At 54.1% G+C, this 18,848-nt stretch overlaps 1 protein-coding gene across 10 annotated transcripts; it reads left to right on the top strand.

Annotated features, from left to right (window-relative positions):
• The first annotated feature begins 476 nt into the window (after positions 1-476).
• Positions 477-16,880, top strand: LOC128153867 (protein Wnt-11b-like). 10 transcript variants are annotated; one of them, XR_008239121.1, is made up of 10 exons: positions 477-1,982; positions 2,069-3,412; positions 6,391-6,506; positions 6,787-6,906; positions 9,343-9,586; positions 9,956-10,191; positions 10,655-10,932; positions 11,588-11,880; positions 12,664-13,988; positions 14,092-16,880. XR_008239121.1 is itself a non-coding variant. In XM_052813722.1 (5 exons), exons 1-5 carry the CDS (start codon positions 9,773-9,775, stop codon positions 12,836-12,838), a joined length of 1,050 nt encoding a protein of 349 aa, XP_052669682.1. In that variant the 5' UTR covers positions 9,663-9,772; the 3' UTR covers positions 12,839-16,880. The 10 variants fall into 10 exon arrangements, 2 of the variants coding, with proteins under 2 accessions (XP_052669682.1, XP_052669683.1); XR_008239123.1 differs by having other exon boundaries at positions 5,365-6,506; XR_008239124.1 differs by having other exon boundaries at positions 2,069-3,416.
• Positions 16,881-18,848: the final 1,968 nt, after the last annotated feature.

Below are 18,848 nucleotides of genomic sequence, written 5' to 3'. Positions count from 1 at the left end.
CCAGCTGGGTCCTGGGCGTGAAGCACGTTGTGTCAGGACCTGCCGTGCCCGCCTTGGTCTCTTCTGCACTTCTCCTCAGCAGGGTCCCTTGTCCTCGGGTGGCACTCGAGCTCCCTGGCGCAGGGACGTGCTTTCCCGCGTGCCCACGAAGCGCCGTGACAGCAGGTGGGTGAGCTCAGCCCGGCTTCAGCCCGTCCCTAAAGCCGTGCCAGCCTCCTTCTCCAGCCCAGGCGCTTGGTGACGTTACAGGGACGCTCTTGGGGGCTGCCTGGCCGGAGCCCAAAACTCTGCTGTTGCCTTTGGTGGGTGTTTCTGGTACATTTTGTGTGGCCTCTGTTCCTCATTTAAACCCCCTCCCAGGCTGTACTTTCCATGCATGTCGCCATAAGATGTCCTGCCTTTTGTGCTGCTTCTTCACCGGCTCCCGCTGGCATCTTCCTCGCATTTAGGCTTGCAGAGGGCTGCAGCCTTGCAGCCACGCAGAGCTGGGTGACCGGCGGGGACGTCGCGTACCGGCGGGTGCTCGGTCGGTGCCAGGCGCTGCCCCGGGCTTCCCGAGTGCTCCGGAGCCGTGTTTATCCAGCGCTGTTGACACAGGCTGTGTCGTGTCCCCATGGATCATCAGCAGCAGCTGGTGGTTGACCTGTGTGGGGACGGCGGCGCTTGGGGACAGCGGGCTGCTGATGCCTGAAGGTTTCTCCGGGGATTAGAGCATCTGCTAAAGCATGTACTAAAAATAGAAGGGATCCTGGTACTGGTTTTACCCTGCAGGGAAGGCACCCAAAGACACATCAAGCTTAGGGTAAGAGGGGTGGAAGAAAGGTGCTGGCCCTGCTAAGGGACAGAGAAGCTCCCAGAGCCCAGGGGAGGGGGAGGTAAGCTTTAAAAAAGAAAGCAAGCCTGGAGAACTCCTGAGGCCAAAGAAAGGTTGTGAAGGTACGGAAACTGAGCCAGGGAAATGGCGTGTCGGGTTATTATCTTTATCAACGTCTGTGTGCTTTCCCGATTCGAGGAAAAACAGGATTCTAGGTTGTGGTCTCACAGGTACTGCAAGAAGAACTGAATCCACGTCAGCACTGAGGGCAATGCCCCCTTCTCCCAGCGACAGGAAAAGCGACGTGCTTTCAGCTTGGCCGGGAGCAGGGCACGGGGCGAGCACCCAGGGCTGGTGCTGGCACAGGGGACGATGCGGTGTGACCGGGCTGGCCAGACCCTGCCCCTGCGAACCGCATTCATGTCAGCAGAAACCAGCACGAGTTACCCACAGGGTCAAGAGAAACCCGGCTGTGGTACTAACTGGTGCTAACAGGAGGGGTGCGTCCTATGTTCTGCGTTGTTCCTCAGCCTGAGCTTCCCATGGTTTATGGGAAATGGTTTCCTTATCCCAGTGATGTCTTGGCATCTCGAGCTTTTTCTTGATCCAAAATAAGGGTAAAAGATCTGTAGAATATTGAAGTTCAAACAAATAAAGTGATGATGCCAAATATGTTGCATTTTCATGTCGTGCTGTAAGGCAGTAGGAGTATAAATTTGGGTCTGAAAAAATAGCAGTGGTGGTTAAAATATTGTGACCATTTACAAATTTTCTAGAGAACTAGTTGAGAAATCCAGCAAAACTCATTCTTTCCAGTGGAAAGCCTTCACATTTCACTGGATCTGCATTTTCAAAGAAAAATAGATTTTATCAAAAATTTCCAACTAGCTGTTCTGCTAACTCATGTGGAAATTACCTTGTCTGCAACTAACTTCAATTACAGCACACTCTTTTTTTTTTTTTTTTTTTTTTCCCCTTTTTCCCTTTCTCTCCATGGAGACGAGAGCCAGAGCTTCATCTGCTTCAAGAGCTGAAGAATTTCCTGGTCACTGGCTGGCAGCTATCGCTCCTCGAGCTGCCCCTGCCTGGCAGGGCAGGGAGAGCACTCCTCATCCTCTGGCTTTAGACAGAGCATAGGTTAGCCTAAATCTCCCAACTCTGTTATAAGGTAATGCAAGATAACATGCTTGAGGCTGCTGTGAGGCGTGAAACCATCGAAGCAGAGAACGCTGTTTTCCTCCCTCTGCCCGGCAGCTCCTGCCCTGGGTTTCACCTGACCAAAGAGCTCAGGTAAGTCCACTTCCATGCACAGAGAGCAGCAGAACAGCTGCTGAAGGTATTTGTTTCTTTTAATTTTTGCTGATATTGCTGTAATATGCATTCCCAAATGCAGCTGATCTCATAAACCACTGTCGTCTTACCATAGCCTGGCTCCCCACGGCTGGATGCCTTTTACGTGCTCCTAGCTAATGCGGCATTTGCTCTGCGGCTTTGGGATGGGACAGGAGGCTGGTGGCAGCGGCTCATCCCCATGTGTCACCTCCAGGACATCAGCCTTTGTGTCCCTCCCGTTCGTAGGGCTGTGCCACCACTGCTTTCCATTATCACTCACTGCCACAGCCTCTTCTGCATGACTCAACAAAACTCCCCTGACAGCTATTTCTAGCCTAGTTAGTGAGGTCGGGCGTGTTATTCATGACACTTTCTTCCTCTCTGGTGGGGCTCCAGCCAGGCTGGGACCTGCCACCAGCTCTCCAGCATGCAGACCTTCAGCCAGAGGAGACTCTGGCAGGGGACAGAAGGGAAACGCAGCTCCCAGCATCTCCCCTGCCTTGCAAAGTCCCGTACTGCCTTCGGCAGCATCGCTTGCCCGGGTTGTCCCGAGCTGCTGGGGAGGGGGTGCAGATGCCGACACATGTTCTGCAGCTGGATCCCCTCAATCCAGCTGTTCCGGGGCCCTGGGGACAGGGCTTGCTGCAAAGCCTGCTCTGGGCTGCCTTGGCGTGTGCTGCCTGCAAGAGGACATTGCTACGGCTGCAGGCAGCCCTGGTCACGGCAGCACGTGAAGTGCCACCAGGTGCTCTGTCTCCTTACAGCTTGAACCCACGAGCAGGTGTAGACCCACGGTCCCAGCTTTGGGGCACTGGAAGGCAGCATCGTGCGTAAGCGGCTCTGGAGGAGATCGGCTGGTAGGAGCGAGTCCTTGCCAGTCCCCATCACCCCCAGCCTGCTTCTCAGTATCCGTCCTGTGGTGAGGTCACCGACTCCACCGCTACCTCGGAAAGAGGAAGGTGGACGGTTTCGCTAAAGGAAAGCAGCCCTCTGCAGCAGGACAGTCCCCTGCCACCCAGGGTGACCCTCACCAGCATCCCCAGCACTCCGGAGGGGACGGGATGCTCCCGGGCGCCCGCCTGCAGCAGGGATCTCGTCCACAACCTCTGGGACGGGATGGAAGCTGGCCAGGGAGCAGGACCTGCCTCCTCGCCGAGACGTCAGTGCCACATGACAGCGTGCCACAGCCACCTGCGTCACCACAACCCGGCGCTGTCACAGCCTCCCAGGCAAAAGGATGTGGCTCCTCACGCGGTCGGTCAGTCGGTAGGTGAGCGTGGGGTTGGGGAGCACCGAGGTCGGCAGGGGCTTGAGGGGACACGGGACAATCTGACGGCAGGGGAGCCCCGGGAAGGTCCTCGTACGAAGCTGCTTCTCCTGAGCCTGGAAGCCGCAAGCCGTTGCCAGCTGGGACGGTAGATGGGGAGGGGGTCCCCATGTGCTTACACAGGTCACAAACCATTCATGGGCGTTTGCTTTGGCCCCTGTCCGAGTCCCAGTAGTGGGGGACACGAACCTTTGGCCATCCCGGACAACTATTTGATGTTCCTCCGCTAATTAGCTTAATCCCAGGAGCAAACTCTGTGTGCAGGCAAGCCCCAACCCAGCAGCAGGTCTTCTTCTTGCCCTCCTGTGAGCTCCTCCTTGAGCTTTCCCCGCCGGGCTGTGTCCCCAGGGCAGCCAACACCAGGCAGGCAGTTGGGGGACGACGTTTTCCAATGTTCCTCCCCGCTCCTCGCCTGCTCCCCTCCGGTCTTTCCCTCTGCTCAGCACCTGCAGATGAAGCCCCAGCAGCGCGGCTGCACTTTCTCCCCACGGTGGCTCTCCGGCGCGGGCAGGCTGGGGAAGGAAAGCCTTTCTCCTGAGCTGGGAATCCCCTCCTGCCCTCCTCCTTCCCCAAGAGAGACCCTGACACGGAAGAGGAAGAGGTATTTTTAGCACTTACCCTACGATTGTTTCAAGGATTAAGCTAAGAAGAGGAATTGACATCAAATGAAGTATTGCTTTTTTGCTTTAAGGGGAAGCCTTTTTTTTTTTTTTCCTACTACTCAGTCATTGCAAAACTTTTCTGTGAAAAGGGATTGGTAAAAATCACCTTTCGTAGGAGGCAGCAGGAGACTGGCGTCAGAAATCGCTGGATGCTGTTCCCTATGCTGGCACTGGCTCCTCGTGCCCTTGCCCAGCTCCCACAGTGACCTCGCATCCCAATGGAAGGGGACAGGGTGGTACTAAGCCCCTCTGCCCCAGCGCTGGTCACAGCTCCCAGCACCTGCGAAGCTATGAGATGCCTCCACCTGACAGACCGTCCTTGCACACGTCCTCTCTGTATTCCTGCTCTCCAGCAGCTTTTCCCGACTGTTGTCCGTGGCTTCTTCTGAAGCCCCTGGGAACCCAGGTGCTCTCGCCTGCCCAGCTGCCATCCAACCCCAGTATGTAGTGGCTATGGCAACCCATTTGAGATCCTCCAGGTCCCAGAATAAGACGCCATTCACACCTTGAGGAGTTTGCCTGAAAGCAACATGGTTAATCGGGGGAAAAAAGTGCCTTGCTGCAATGTGAGACTTGTCAGCACCAACATGACAGGCAGGAGCATGGTGAGAGCACGTTCTCCAGGGACCCGAAAGGGAGATGGTGGCCCTTAAAAGCAAAACCACTGGCCAGAAGGTGGCAATATCCCCTCTCCTTTCTGGGCCTGACACTGTGCAGAGCAGAGAAGGGATCAGCCCCTTGTGCCTGGGATGGGTCCATTTTGGTTTGGAAGCTCTAACCCCACTCGGACCCACCTTTGGATTGAACAGCTCGGGCAACGGCAGGACGATGCTCCATGTCCCACCCAGGTGGTCGGGCATCCCTGATGTCCATCTCCTGAAGTTCAGCCTGCACTGGCCATAGTGGGTGCTGGTGTTGTGAATGCCACAGCACCTATGGTCTCAGGGTGTTCCACGGGGTGGGGGGGGGTTGCAAAGCCTTGCCCCAGGGAGGAACAGCCCCAGGCACCAGTATATGCTGGGGCCACCCAACTGGAAAGCAGCTTCGCCTAGATAGCAACCCTAGACCTTCCTCCCCCTCCACCTGCACAGAGGGGGGCTTGCACTTTGCCCACCTATGTGTCTTGCTCAGGAGAGATTAGGGGACTGCTGACCTTCCTGACCCTCTTGTCTGAAATCTTCTGTCGTAGGGTCTATTTGTGCTGATGGACACTTTTTAAATCATTCCAGAAGGATTAGCATCTCCAGCAGAGCCTGTGTTCCCACTGAAACCTCCTCATCCCTCAGCAGAGATGTGGCAATGGGACAATTTGGAGCAAAAACCAGCAAAGCAGCTCTTCCTGGCAGGCTGGATGCAGGACACCTGCTGCAAAGGAGTCCAGGGCAGAGTGTAACTGGGAGGGACTGGAAGCCACTGGAGGCCCTGTGTCCCTCTGGCTGGTGTCTGAAGAAGGAGGTGTCTTGTTAGACATGCCCAGCACACAGGATTGCCTTTGCTTGGCAATTCCTGCCTTGCACATGCTTGGTGAACCGCTGCCCTCCCTCTGCCCACTGAGCACATGATGCCCAAAAAAGCACCCAGGCACCTCCCAACACTGACAAAAGCAGCTTTTCCTGGTCAAAAAATTCCTAATCCCTCCAGAAGCTGTTCAGATTTCCCCGCAATGTCCCCCTCTGGCCCAAGGCATTTCCCCATTCCCCAAGGCTGAAAAGGGAACTTACAGAGAATATGATTTCATAACATCAAAATCCTCGGGGTTAGAGTGAAAGGAGCGCTTGGGCTAGCATGAGGGAGAAGTGTGGACACTGTATCTGATCTGGGGTCAAGGTAAGAGAAGGATCTGCAAAAGCCATGATTGAGAAGCTGAGATGTCAAAGAAATATCAGGGACTTCCAGAGCACGGTGAGTACCAGCAGAACCGAACTGACTCAAGAAAGGTGAAAGCCAAACCATGTCGCTGCAGTGAGACGGGTCTGACTTCGGTCTTTTACCAAAGACGATGGATAACTTCACGGCAAAGGACCCCAGCTTTACCCCGGGGCCGAAGGAGTCTCGCAGCACCCAGCTGTTGGTCATACAGCAGGGCCCCAGGCACCCCAGGGTGCTGTCACCCTGTCCCACACAGCACCAGCATCTGGCCCCAACAGCAGGTGCTGCTTCATGGGGTTTTTCTACCTCAACCCGCGGGGTCCTGTGATGTGTATAAGCAAAATCCATCATGCCGGGGACTTAACAGGGACTCTCCCCCCTTGCAGAGCCCTCGGAGGAAGGGGACCAGGTTCGGAGACTGGGTTCATCTCTGCCACGTGCCACCTGGGACTGGAGCCAGAGAGAGTTTGATCTTACAGGGGACGGCAGTACCAGGGCTCAGGTACCACTGGGGCAAAACAAACAGCAGCTTTCTTCAATAGCAGGGATGCTAGGGGAGACGTTGGGCTGATGAGGGAGCAGCTGAGTTGAGCGGAAAATCCGGGGGCTTTCAGAAAACTGAGAAAAAAGTGAATTGCATTGTGGAAATGGCCAGGGTGCTTGAATTGTGTCTGGGACCATAAGGAAGCCCAGAGAGTGAAAGATGCTCTAGGGACTGCCCAGGCTGAAACAGCATGGCATGTCCCGACGCTCCCTCATCTCCTCCTGGCCGGTTTTCCCAGGTGAGCCCGCTCCTGCAGAACATCCTTCCCACGGAGGCCGGTGCGTTGCCAGCAGATCACATTGCCCCTGCGGACGGATGAAGTCTGCCCAGATGCCTGTGCTCGACCTCCCTGCGGGCTGTGAGTTACCCATCCCACAGCTGGGGATCACAAACTGCTCTAGCTAGTGTCTGACTTGCCCTTACATCTTCCTCCGTGGGGCAATAATCGGGGCTGGATTGGGCAGCAGAGGGGCAGGACCTGCCCTGATGTCCCACAGGTGCTGGAGGACTCTGTGGTACCTGATGCTTGGTCTGCAGTGGTTGGAAGCGGCATGTGCTACAGGAGAGGGTATGCTCATTGCTACCTTAGCCTGTAAAAACACCCAGACTGTTGTTGTTTTAATCAGCTTAGTCCTCATTTTAGAGACAGAAACCAAAACACAGGGTTTGGTGTTTAAGGAATATAGACCTGGGTTATCCCTTGTCCTCTCCAACAGGGACTCCGCTTTCTGCAGGCGGGAAAGCATTTCCCACCCTGAAATACTCAGGGACAATTTTCTAAGTACTGGTTGCAGTGAGAAAAGGTTCCTCTTGCCCTAAACCAGGGACTCCCAGCCCAACAGTGCCAGTGTTCAGCCAGTGGGATGTCGAGAGCAGGGCAGGCTTTCTGCTCAGACCACTCCGAAGCAGAAATCCGTGGATAGCACTGGCTGGCCTCCACGTGCCCTCTGCAGAGTCATCCAAGCTGTGCACCCCGACGAGCAGCTCAGAAAATTTGCTTTTGTCCTGTATCTTTCCTCCTCCTGCTGAAAAATCATTCCTCAGCTGACAAGAGCTTTGGAGCCCTTTGGTGTCAGTCCCCAGGCATCAGGGAGAGGAAGGTTAATGGGATCAGAGCCAGCCAATTCCAGGGACACTGAACACAGCATCTCTTTCTTTTCTCTCTGTCCTTTAATTAAGCCTCATGTAACTCTGCTTGGGATTTGGGAGTGACCTCAGCACTTTCCTAGCAGGACCCTTCCTCACGGGCCACTGCTCCGGCACAATGCACCTTGGCCTTTTCATCCCAAGGGAGTAGTTTGGGAAGGTCAACAATTCAAGCTGCGCGTCCTAGTTTTGGTGCACATGGTAGCAAGTCAAAGGGAGGTCACGGGGGATACAAACCAACCGCCCAGTTACGTGCTGTAAAGGGAAAGCACCTTCCAGTGACAAGGGAAGTTGCACAGCGAGGGAGAAAGTGAAAGCCCAAAGTAGAGGTCTTCAACCTGTGACTGCTTCCAAAAGAAGCTGCTGTCAGCTGGACTTCTCTCTCAAATGTCACCTCCCACTGTGGGAAAATATCAGCCCACCTGGTTCCTGCAGGTCTTCATAGCAGCGAGGTCGCACTTTTGTTTTTCTACTTAAGGAAGGGAGAGATTCAGAAAAAAAAAAAAACCTTGTGACAAGCATGTGCAAGCCATGGAAATGTCACACCAAACCAGCCCCTGTCCAAGCAGGCACTGTTTTCCTGGCTGCATCATTTCTGCCAGCTGTAGTCTGGTCCCTGCAATGAAATGGGCACTTCTGCAGCTGATACCCATGCCCAGTGCTGCCTCACGGACATGCACGCATCATTTGGCCCACAGCACCGGGCAAACTCCCCTCTGGGCTGTCTGTGAGACAGCCGGTGGACTTTAAGCTCATTTTCTTGGCCTGGAGAGGCAAATCGCTGTGGAAGCCAGTTACGCTGTTTTCAGGAGCCTGGAACTAGCAGTACACATCGAAGCATTAGTCCTGATCTGGAAAGCCCAGCAACAAAGTCAAAGCAAAGTCCTTTAGCTGCCCCGTGCACTTTGGGGTGCTGAAGGCAACAGAAAGCCCAATGCCAACTATGGACTGGGGTTTGCAGCGCTGACAAGCTAAAGACAGCCCCATGCTGAGTTAGATCCTGCTCTGACCACATGTTTTCTAATGGGCGCATTCAGTTTTAGGGCTATTTCTCAAGTTTGCGTGGGCAGGGCTGTAGAGCAGAGCAAGCCCTTGCACTGCAGCCCAGCACCTTCCTGCAGCAGGGAGAGGTTGCTTTAACCCCATCATTTTGAAATGTGCTTGCGGGCTGCATGCCAAGAGCCCTTCCTTCTGCTCCCCCTCTTTCTCTGCAGTTATGAAACCCGCGAGCAGCTGCCGATGCCCTGACTGAGCATGGGTCGGTAAGATGGTTTGTCTGTAGGAAAAGGGGTTGGGGCTGAAGCTGTGGAGTCTGTGTCTAGGGGCAGGATTTCCCCACATTCAATGAGCTTCAGTCCCAGCGCAGCCTTTGGCTGGGTCCTCTCCAAGCTGGTGAGACCAGTGTCCACACCCTTGATTGACACATATACATCTGGAGTCTTGGTTATTGCAGAATCCTGGCTGTCCTCATGGGTCTCTGGAGACAGAGGAGGCAGATGGCTGAGACTTTCACTCTTTCTGGGTCAAGTAAAATGTATTTTTTAAAGCTTCTTGCAAGGAAAATAAGAAAAAAAGCCAGAAATTACTATAAGCCTGTGCCAACCCCATCTGTCCTTTACTAACATCCTCCCTTTCTGATTCCTGCCAGCAGTTACAGGGCTGAGTTTTTACATGCCCAGCAAAGACCCATATATTTGCTTTGTGATCCAATGGCTCTCCCGAAGATGCCAAAAGCGGAGAACACCGCGGCTCCGGCATCGGGGCCCCTTGTGCCCAGCACCTCTACACCAGCCCTTCGCGGGGCGACGTGCCAGACCCGATGCCCCCCCCCAACTCCCCATCGCTCCGAGCCCCTCCGTCCTGCAGCGGGTCATCTCTTAATCGCTTCCCAGGTGCTGTTGCAGGGATGGTGGCTGCTAATAACAGCTGGACCCCCCCTCCACCCCCACCCCCCGCCCTAACCCGAAACCGCCTTTGTTCCCCTCCCCGGGGGGGGGGAGGACTGTGCTGCCCACGGCTATAAAAGGGGGCGGCCGGACCGAGCAGCCCCGGTCCCAGCTCGGGTCCCAGCCCCGGCCATGGGCCACCCCACCGCCGCTGCCGTGCTTCTCTGCCAGCTGGGGCTCACCGCGGCCATCCACTGGCTGTGAGTAGGAGCCCCATGGGGGGGGATGCACCCCCTCCCCGGTGCCCCCCTTTTGGGGCTCCCCCTCTCCGGCTGGGTCCCCCTCACCCCGTTGATACCCATCCTCTCCCCGCAGCGGGCTGACGGAGAGCGGCAGCGGGGTGGCCTGGAACGAAAGCCACCACTGCCGGCTGCTCGCCGGGTTGGTGCCGGACCAGTTCCAGATGTGTCGGAGGAACCTGGAGGTCATGCACAGCATCGTCCGGGCCGCCCACCAGACCAAAAGCGTCTGCCAGAAGACCTTCACGGACATGAGGTGGAACTGCTCCTCCATCCAACGTGCCCCCAGCTTTGGCCCTGACCTGCTGAAAGGTAAAGGATGCTTCATCCGCTGTGTTCATGCTCCTCTTTCTGCCCCACGTAGCTTTCCAGGCAGGCAGCGCTTTAGGCAGTGCTTTAGCGTGCAGCACTGCTGTTCAGCTGATGGGTGTCAGTTTTGCCTCAGATATCTATTTCGGAGAACACTGGCTGCCATCACACTGGTGTTAATCCTGTGCAACTTAGATCTGCAGGAGGTGCCAGGCAGTAACTTCCATTTCAAACAAAAACAGCTGCTAGAGGCTCCAAAAAAAAGGGGGAAGAGGTGGGGACATAGGCTGTATACTGACAGCGTAATATAATGGGTGGCACAGGTTAAAAATACAGTGCAAGAAAAACGCTGGGCCTTGGTTTTATCCTATTGCAAGAAGAAAAATCCCTCATTTGCATTGTGAGATCTTTGAGAGGAGTGTTTGGCTGGGCAGGGAGGAAGGACATCTCCCCCTCTTCTTCCCAGGGACCCGCGAATCCGCCTTTGTCTACGCCCTGGCTGCTGCCGCCGTCACGCACTCCATCGCCCAAGCCTGCACCTCGGGAGAACTCCCTCTCTGCTCCTGCGGCTCCGTCCCCTCGGAGGTCCCCGGGCCGGACTTCAGATGGGGTGGCTGCGGGGACAACCTGCGCTACGGCCTCCAGCTCGGCACCGCTTTTGCTGACAGTCCTTTAAAATCCAGCAAACTGGGGACACAAGCGCTGAAGGCCATGAATCTGCATAACAACGCAGTGGGCCGGCAGGTGGGTATGGTGCCCACCACGGACTGCTGCAGCCCAGCACACCTTACAGCAGCCTGGCGGGCAGAGGTGCCTAATGAAGGTGGTAGCCTCCGGCCAGGCTGTTGGGATGCTGTCCTTAAGGTCAGGAGGCAACTAAATGGTTAAAACGGAGTTACATGCGTTTGCAGAGACATCCCCCATGGCTACCCACCCCCCCAAACAGCCCTGCACCCTTTCCACAACTAGCACAAGGTATTTGCCACTTCACACCAGTAATTCCAGCACTTCTTTCTACGCCTCTGATGGGAGCAGAGGCCCGTCCTGCTCCGCTCCAGCTGGGCTTCCCAGCCCTGCCCAGAACTGCGGGGTTTTGTGCTTTCACGTGCTCCTGTTCCCCAGGTGAGGACGTGGCCAGCCTGCACCCGTGATGGTTAGGGAAGCCACCAGCCCCATTGCAAGCTCCAGCAGAGAGTTGCCCAAGGGTTGGGTTCTTATCACAAGGGGAACGAAGCAGGGCTGAGTCCTTGATTGCCCCATTATATTCATTTAAAGGTGGCAGTAAGCAGCTGAGCTCTTTCATCTCCTGAAACTTCCCATAGATGCTCCTGCAAATCAATCTGTAGAATGGGTGCCAGGAGAAAGCAGAAGGAAATTCATGTTTTCCTGTCCTCTGCAGGTGCTGAGTGACTCCCTGGATACCAAGTGTAAATGCCATGGTGTTTCAGGCTCCTGTTCGGTGAAGACCTGTTGGAAGGGACTGCCAAACCTGGATGAAATTGCCTCTGACCTCAAGTCCAAGTACCTGGCAGCCATCAAGGTGACCCACCGGCTTATAGGGCCCAGGAAGCAGCTGATACCCAAAGAAATGGACGTCAGGCCAGTGAAAGAGACGGATCTGGTTTATCTCAACAACTCTCCTGACTACTGCACACCGAATCTCCACCTGGGGTCTCTGGGGACACAGGATAGGTAAGAAACTGCTGCAAATACGCTCTAACTCAGCCTCCCATTTTATGAGTGTCTGTACCACTGGGTTTGAGAGCATGCTCCGGGAAGCTGGTGCGGATGAGCAGTCAGTCCCCTGTCAGATGTGGACACCACAGGGACTGCTGCGAAATCTTGGCATCTTTAAGTCCCAAGGGCAGGAAGGCAGATGTCATTCTAAAAAGGCAAGGGAGAGCCTTCACTGAGAGTCCATCAGCTCCACTCTCCAGGACAGGATCCATCCAGTGAGGAGTCAGAAAGGGTGATACCGCTTCTCCCTGCAAGCCTTTGGGTGCTGCCTGCCAGTAACCAGAACGGTTCAGCCGTCCTTGGAGTCCGCGGTGCTTCCCAGATGTCTCCTTTCCGGAGTAGCTGCAGGGTGGCATGGGGGGAGTTTTTAGAGGGATGGGGAAGGCTCGTTTGAAGGCTGAGCCAGGGCTGCCTCGGGGCTGTGACTTGCAATCCCTGTTAGATTTAGCAGTAGCCGAAGTTCCTGGTCCTAACCATCCGCCCTTCCTTCTCCATGGGAAGCTCCTGCCCCCAGCGTGATGCCGAGTGAGTGTGCCCAACCTCAGCCGCAGCTGCTCAAACGCTGCCGTAGTAACGCGAGCTGCCACCAACCCCAGTTTGCAAGCAGACCCGCGCAGCTCGTTGCCTCCTGCTATGGGCAAGTAACCTCTGGGAGGAGAACAGGGCAGATAGCTGTGGGTGCCACGGGTGGGCAGGTACGCTCCCTCAGCTCCCGCTTGTGCGTCCTCCTCTCGACAGGCAGTGCAACAAGACCTCCGTGGGCAGCGATGGTTGCAACCTGATGTGCTGTGGCCGCGGCTACAATGCCTATACGGAGGAGGTGGTGGAGAGGTGTCACTGCAAGTATCACTGGTGCTGCTACGTGGTGTGCAAGAAGTGTCGGCGGAAGGTGGAGAGATATGTCTGCAAATAACGCCAGAGGCGTCACGGCAGGCGGGAGGACTCTTGCATCGGTCTCCTCCGGGGCACAGCTGGAGACCGAACGCCAGCCGCAAGGGATGCTCTGAGCTACGGCAAGACGGCGGCTATGCGGGAAGCCTGGGCTCTTGCATTACCATGGCAGACCTCAAACTGAGAGATGCTGGGAAGCCTAAGACCAGAGGCCGACCTCTGTTCCATCTCTCCAGAGCAAGACAAAGGGCTGCCCTCCTGCAGCTGATCGGGAGTGTCCAGCCCTCTGTCTCCAGCTGGGGACAAACCATTTATCACTTCGCATGCACAGGCCCTTTTCTCCAAGGGTGAATGGGGACCCTGGGCTGCCATTGTCTCTTTGCAGGAGGTTTCTGACAGTGGCCTGAAAGCCAGGAGTGATGGATGGGAAGGGGGATAGACATTGGGAGAAGGCTGCAGGGGAAGAAAGCTGCTTCGGGTGAGGGGGTCATGGGCAGCTCCTCTGGGGACAGGTTTCCACTGTGGGCTCACCCAACACCGCTGAATGTTCCTCCTCAGGGACAACTACTGGTCCTGTGCCCTTTGCAGCATCTGAAATGAAGACACAGGCTGGGACACAGGCAGAACCAGTTATTGCTCCAGGAGACAGAACTTATCGATCCTCCCCAAGACCTGCATGGACATCGCCGCTGCTCTCAGTGATGACTGATGATAGCAGACAGATCTAGGGACAAGAGTGGTCCCAGAGGCTACCGAAGCAGGGCAGCATTGCAAAACTGCACCCAGCAGTCTTGTATTAACAAGGCAGCCATGGCAGCACTGTAGCTTCTGCCCTCTGGGCTTCTGTTGGAAGTGGAAGCCCACTCAACGTGTGGCATACTCACGGCTTGTCCTTCCTGCCCCCTCTTTTAGACCACTAAGGTCTTCAGCTCACTCCTTCCATCCCCTTAATACCAGGTGTGCTGGCACTCTGACCTGGAGAGAGGACATGACTCCAGGGACCTAGGGAAATAAGAATGAACCTTTAGTCTCTGTACTTACTGTAAGTGCGATTCTGGTGTGTGTTTTTAAAATAAATGTATTATACTATACCTCTCTGCGACATGTTTCCTAGGTCAACCTCCTTTCTCCAACTCCTTCTCAGCTGGCCACAGAGAAAGCGAGGCTGTAAGGTGAGCATAAAGCCCTGTGTCCATACCCTTACACGCAGCAGGGGACCAGTTCAGTTTTAACTCTTCCTGCCGCTCATTGGCCCAGGTTTGTCTTTAATTACAGATATGTGTCAGCCTCAGCTACTGTGCACATATGGAAAACCTGTGGGAAGGTTTCTATCGCCTGCTTCCTCAGGTCTCTGACCAGCCAGCAAGGAATCCGGCTTCCTGGGATCCAGCGCTGGTGGCTGGAAACCGAGGCAGTCCAGGATCATTTTCTGATCCTTGCGAACGTGGGCTGGACTAGCCAAGAGCACGTGTGTGAACAGCAAGGAGTCAGGATCCAGGGATGGGGGCTCTGATGGCCCCCCATTTCCCCTAGCACGGAAACTAAGCGCTTCCATGGGATAAGAGCTTCCCAGTCATGCAGCCTTTGGAGAGAAAGGATGAGTCTAAGCACAGAGGTGCTGAGGAGAACCCGCAGCACAAGGAGGACAGGTAAACAGGATGGAAATCCTAGCGCAATTTCCTGCAGCTCATGCCACGACCTAGAGACTCTGGTGGCTTTGCGTGCGCCTTGGTTTATTTGTGGTTTGCATTGAATGGAGTTGGCCGCGTTCAGCCCTAAGTCCAGCTGTATGATTACTCATTTCCATGTTCATTTAATCATTTTTAATAGCCTCTGCTGGGTCACGGAATCAATTCATGAGCTTTTATTGTAAACCGTCCCCTCCACTTAATGTGCTCCAGGTTTCTGTATTAACAGTGAACGAGAGCCGAGAGTCAAAGGTGGCTTGAGACAAGCCTGGGAGCTGGAAGTTGAAATGCTCAGGGGTGAAGCATATGCTCACATAGTTAACCAAGTGAGTTAACTATCATTATCAGTTGTTAATGTGCCATTGACTTGATCTGGCTGCTGACATCTAGCCTTCCCAGAGTGACAGTAAAGCCACAGCTTGCAAGGTTTCCCTCACAGCTGCCAAAGGCCAAAAAGCTATCTCGGGTTTGTCTTTTAAAATGCAATTAGGGGTTAGCCACCAGCATTCCTCAGAAAAGGGAGTCTTCAGCAGCCAGGCTGCAAAATAGCTGCAGTTTCTGTGTCCAGAGCCAGGCTGAGCGGGGAGGTGATGCAGGTACTTAATTAGGAGGATTGCTTAAATACCTTCCCTATAGCCACCTCGCTGTGCCTAGCCAGATCAGAGGGAGGTGAAACCAGGAGGGGCTGTGAACTCGGCAGAGCATTGCAAAACGAGCTGGTGAGAAAAAAACAGGGGAAGGATCTTGTGGAGTGAGAGATTCAGCCAGGAGGGTGGGAAATGTGATTTGCATTTGGTAACTACAAACACACATAGCCTGGGGTAGAGGAGAGGAGCCACAATAGCTAGGAATGCCCCGGGGAGATGTCATGATCCCCTCCTAGAGAGGTCCCATTTGAATTTCTGCCTGGGAAAAGGCAGGGTCAAGTGCTGAATATGCAGAGTCCTCTCCTTTCCTCGCTTCTTGCATCTTGACTGCAAGCCCAACAGGGAAGAGCTGGGAAAGGACTGGAGGGGTCAATCAGCAGCGAGGACCTTGGGCTCCGTTTGTGTCCTGCAGGAAATTGGAAAGCACTGTAATTAGTCGAAGGGGCAAAGGGTCAGGCTGGCGGGAAGGACGATGGTGGGGAGGTGACAGTTCAGTGACAATGCTGAGTGGGAAGTGGTGTAATCTGGGCCCATACCTGGATTTACCGGGCTTGAGAGATCTGCTGGACTGGAAGAGTCTCCTAGAGCAAGGCAGTCAGCATCCAACGATGGATCCAGATGGAATAAACCCTGTGCTTGGCCCTAAGGGTTGAGGAGATCCATCTGACTGGATGCATTTTCTCTCTCTAACCCTGCTTGGACAGAAAAGCCAGCAGGAAGGTGCCAGCGGAACACAGAGCTCCTTCCCACAGCCCGGGTTAGCACAAGCACCCTCTGAGGTAAAAAGATGGGAAAACTCGGACCCTGATATCACCTTCCAGTGGCTTCCAGCACCAGTCAGTGCAACACTCTGCCAGAGAAATCGGTGCAAGAAGGCTTTTCTCCAACCCTCTACACCTTTCCTTCCACCCTAAACATCTCCAGCTCTGACAGATAGCCCTTCAGGACCTGAATAAACCTGGGCAAGGACAGTAGCAGTGTCCCTGAAACCGAGAGCATCTCTGTAACAATTGTGGCTTTGCAGCCCTTCAGACACTTCCTCATGCGTTTCTTTTGCCCTGCTTTCACAATCGGTCCTCTCCAGACTGCGGTAGGCTGCTGTCATTACCCTCTGCTTCACGAACCCTCGCCGGGCTCGCTGCTAATGTGACAGCTCTACCTCTTTGACTTTCCTGTCATTAGCCATTTTTCCTGATGTTTTGTGGCTTTTTGTTTATCTGTCTCTCTGGAAATGAGACTCCCCGGAGCTGAATTCTCCATGGCCATGGCAGAAGTCTTTCACTTTCTGGTGCTATGGGAGAGATGGCTGTGAAAATGGCTTGTGTATAGAAGAAAACCATCCCTCTTCATGAAATGTGGTGAGAACCAGGCAAAGGCTTTGCTCTGAAAAGCCTCCGCTTGGTTACTGCTTGACTTTTAATTGGGGTTTGAAAGGAGTAACGCTGGTATGAATGTGATCGTTCCCTGCTGGTTAGACTCGTGCAGAAAATGAAGTCTGGAGAAAGGCGAGTGATTTTCATGGACTCTTTTGACTTTGCTGCTAAAGCAGGGATTTTTTTTTTTTCCTTTTATTTCTCTATTCATTGAGGGATGCTGCATAACTTACTCCAGGAGGATAATCTGAGCAAGGGCAACAAACTGTTGGTAATCAAGTAAGCGTTTTGGAGGAAGAATGACTCTGTGTTCAAGAACATGTTGCGATATTTCTTCCCTACAGCCCTGGATTGCAGCTCGGACTGGAGCGTGGGTCAGGACCTCCACCTGCTTTTTGCTTGTGCTCTTCACAAGGAAAGCTGAGCCAGTACAAGGAAAATGTACGGGATGTGGCCACTGTCTGGGGGCTCAGCTGTTGATCAACATCTGTACTGCTGTAAATATTTGGGGGATGTTGCTTTGACCTTTGGGATGGTTGGTGCCTACACTATCACACCGCAAGACACAAACATGAGTAAACACTTGTATTTAAGGAAAAACCCTTGCATCTCTGTTCTCCTTTATTTCTGGGGTGTTCAGCAATATTGTGATGCCCTAAGGATGACAAACAATAATAGGGATTGCCCTTATGGGGATCTTCAGCTGAGGGACAGGGACAAATCAACATAGGTGAGTAACAGCCATAAGACCAGAGGGGGAACTAGGCAGCAGACTGAGGGCCCTTGGGCATAGCTTGAAGGACAGATATGGCAGTGGCTGTGTGAGGTCCAGAGGGGAAGCAGACCTCCATCCCTCCTCCTAGGCTGGGCAGGCTGGCATCCCTTCCAGCTCTGAAACCTGTATTTCAGCAAGTTGCTCAGTCAGAGTGCAAAAAGTCCCAGATACCGCAGGTTTGTGGTATCCCCATCACATCTGCAGGGGCCAGGAGGAGTGTGGTGGCATTTCTGAGCCCCCTCGTCTCCCTTCACCAACTTGTATTTCTCCCTCTCGCTTGCTTAGAATCATCCACGTTCAGGGCGGGCAGCATCCTGGAGGCTGCTCACGGTGGACTTTTCGAATTGCCTTTCTGCCAGTGTGAAGAAGGTGCCATGGCCGCCCTGTTGAATCACTAAATAGTAGTCTCTTCCCTTTGTGCATCCCTGGGGACGCTGCCTCCAGGGTCCATCAGAAAGTGAGTTAAAGCAGGGAGGGAGCTGCAGAACAGTCTCCTCTCCAGAGCAGAAGCTGCCGTGGGCCTGTGAGCCACCCTGGGGCTGCCACCCAACTGGGCTTTTCCAGGAGCATCCTCCCACCAGCCCAGAACTGGGGCCGTACAGATTTTGAGGACTTTCTCGGCTTATGTATGTGTCAGCTGTGACCACTGTGCATGTGCTATGTGGTGGAATAAGGAATTTCCAGGCATGCTTCTGTCTGGCTGGAGCAGCGCTCGTGTCCTGTAGGACAACATGCAGAAGCTCTGATACCTTCCAGGAAGACTGGATGTACATATAACATGCTGGAGCTCCTGGGAAGCACCAGGTAGGCCTTCTGGATGTGCATGGCCAGATGTTCTACACGTGTGTTAAATGCAATACACCGTGGCGGTAGGTTTTACTACCTGTATAATGGAAAGCACGTGAGCACGTTTCATGCCTGGAAGTGGAAATGTAAGAACCCTCCAGAAGCTGAGGCTGATCACTAGACATTGACTTTATGCTGAAAACCTACCACAGAGAGACACCTGGCAGAACTGGGGAGTGGGAGAGACCGATCCCCAGCTTGCCAAAGCTCCAGGAACTGCCCCTTTTCACATGCAGTGGGACTAATCACAGCTACTATTCCTGTAGTCTCCAGCTTGAGGCTCATTGTGGTGTGAATAGGGACTTGCTGGGTAATTATGCCTTCCAAAGAATAATTTATTTTTTCCTTGTGTTGAGAACATTAGCTCTGTAATTAGAAGGGGCAGCTCAAAAAAACATGTCCTGCCAGGCAGACCTCAGGCAGGAGGAGAACAACATGTGCGGGTACGTGTGGTTTGCTACGCTGGAGCTGAAGAGCTTACTGTGGGTGATTCTGGTCACTAACCCTTACTCATTTCATGCTCCCACAGTGTAAATGAAACCTATTCTTGACCAGTTGGGACAGCAGATTAAAAACAAGGCTGATTAACTTCTAGCCAGGAGATTCAAGAGCTTCCAGCCAGCTAACCCACTTGGCTCTTAGAGGCAAAGCCTTCTCCATCTCAAAGGAAACCGGGCCTCACACGGATTTCCTATTCTCTTGG

The sequence above is a fragment of the Harpia harpyja genome, chromosome 18 (assembly GCF_026419915.1).
Source record: "Harpia harpyja isolate bHarHar1 chromosome 18, bHarHar1 primary haplotype, whole genome shotgun sequence".
NCBI classification, from domain to species: domain Eukaryota; kingdom Metazoa; phylum Chordata; class Aves; order Accipitriformes; family Accipitridae; genus Harpia; species Harpia harpyja.
The sequence above is the reverse complement of the archived record's forward strand: the minus strand, read 5'-3'. Positions and strand labels throughout refer to the sequence as shown.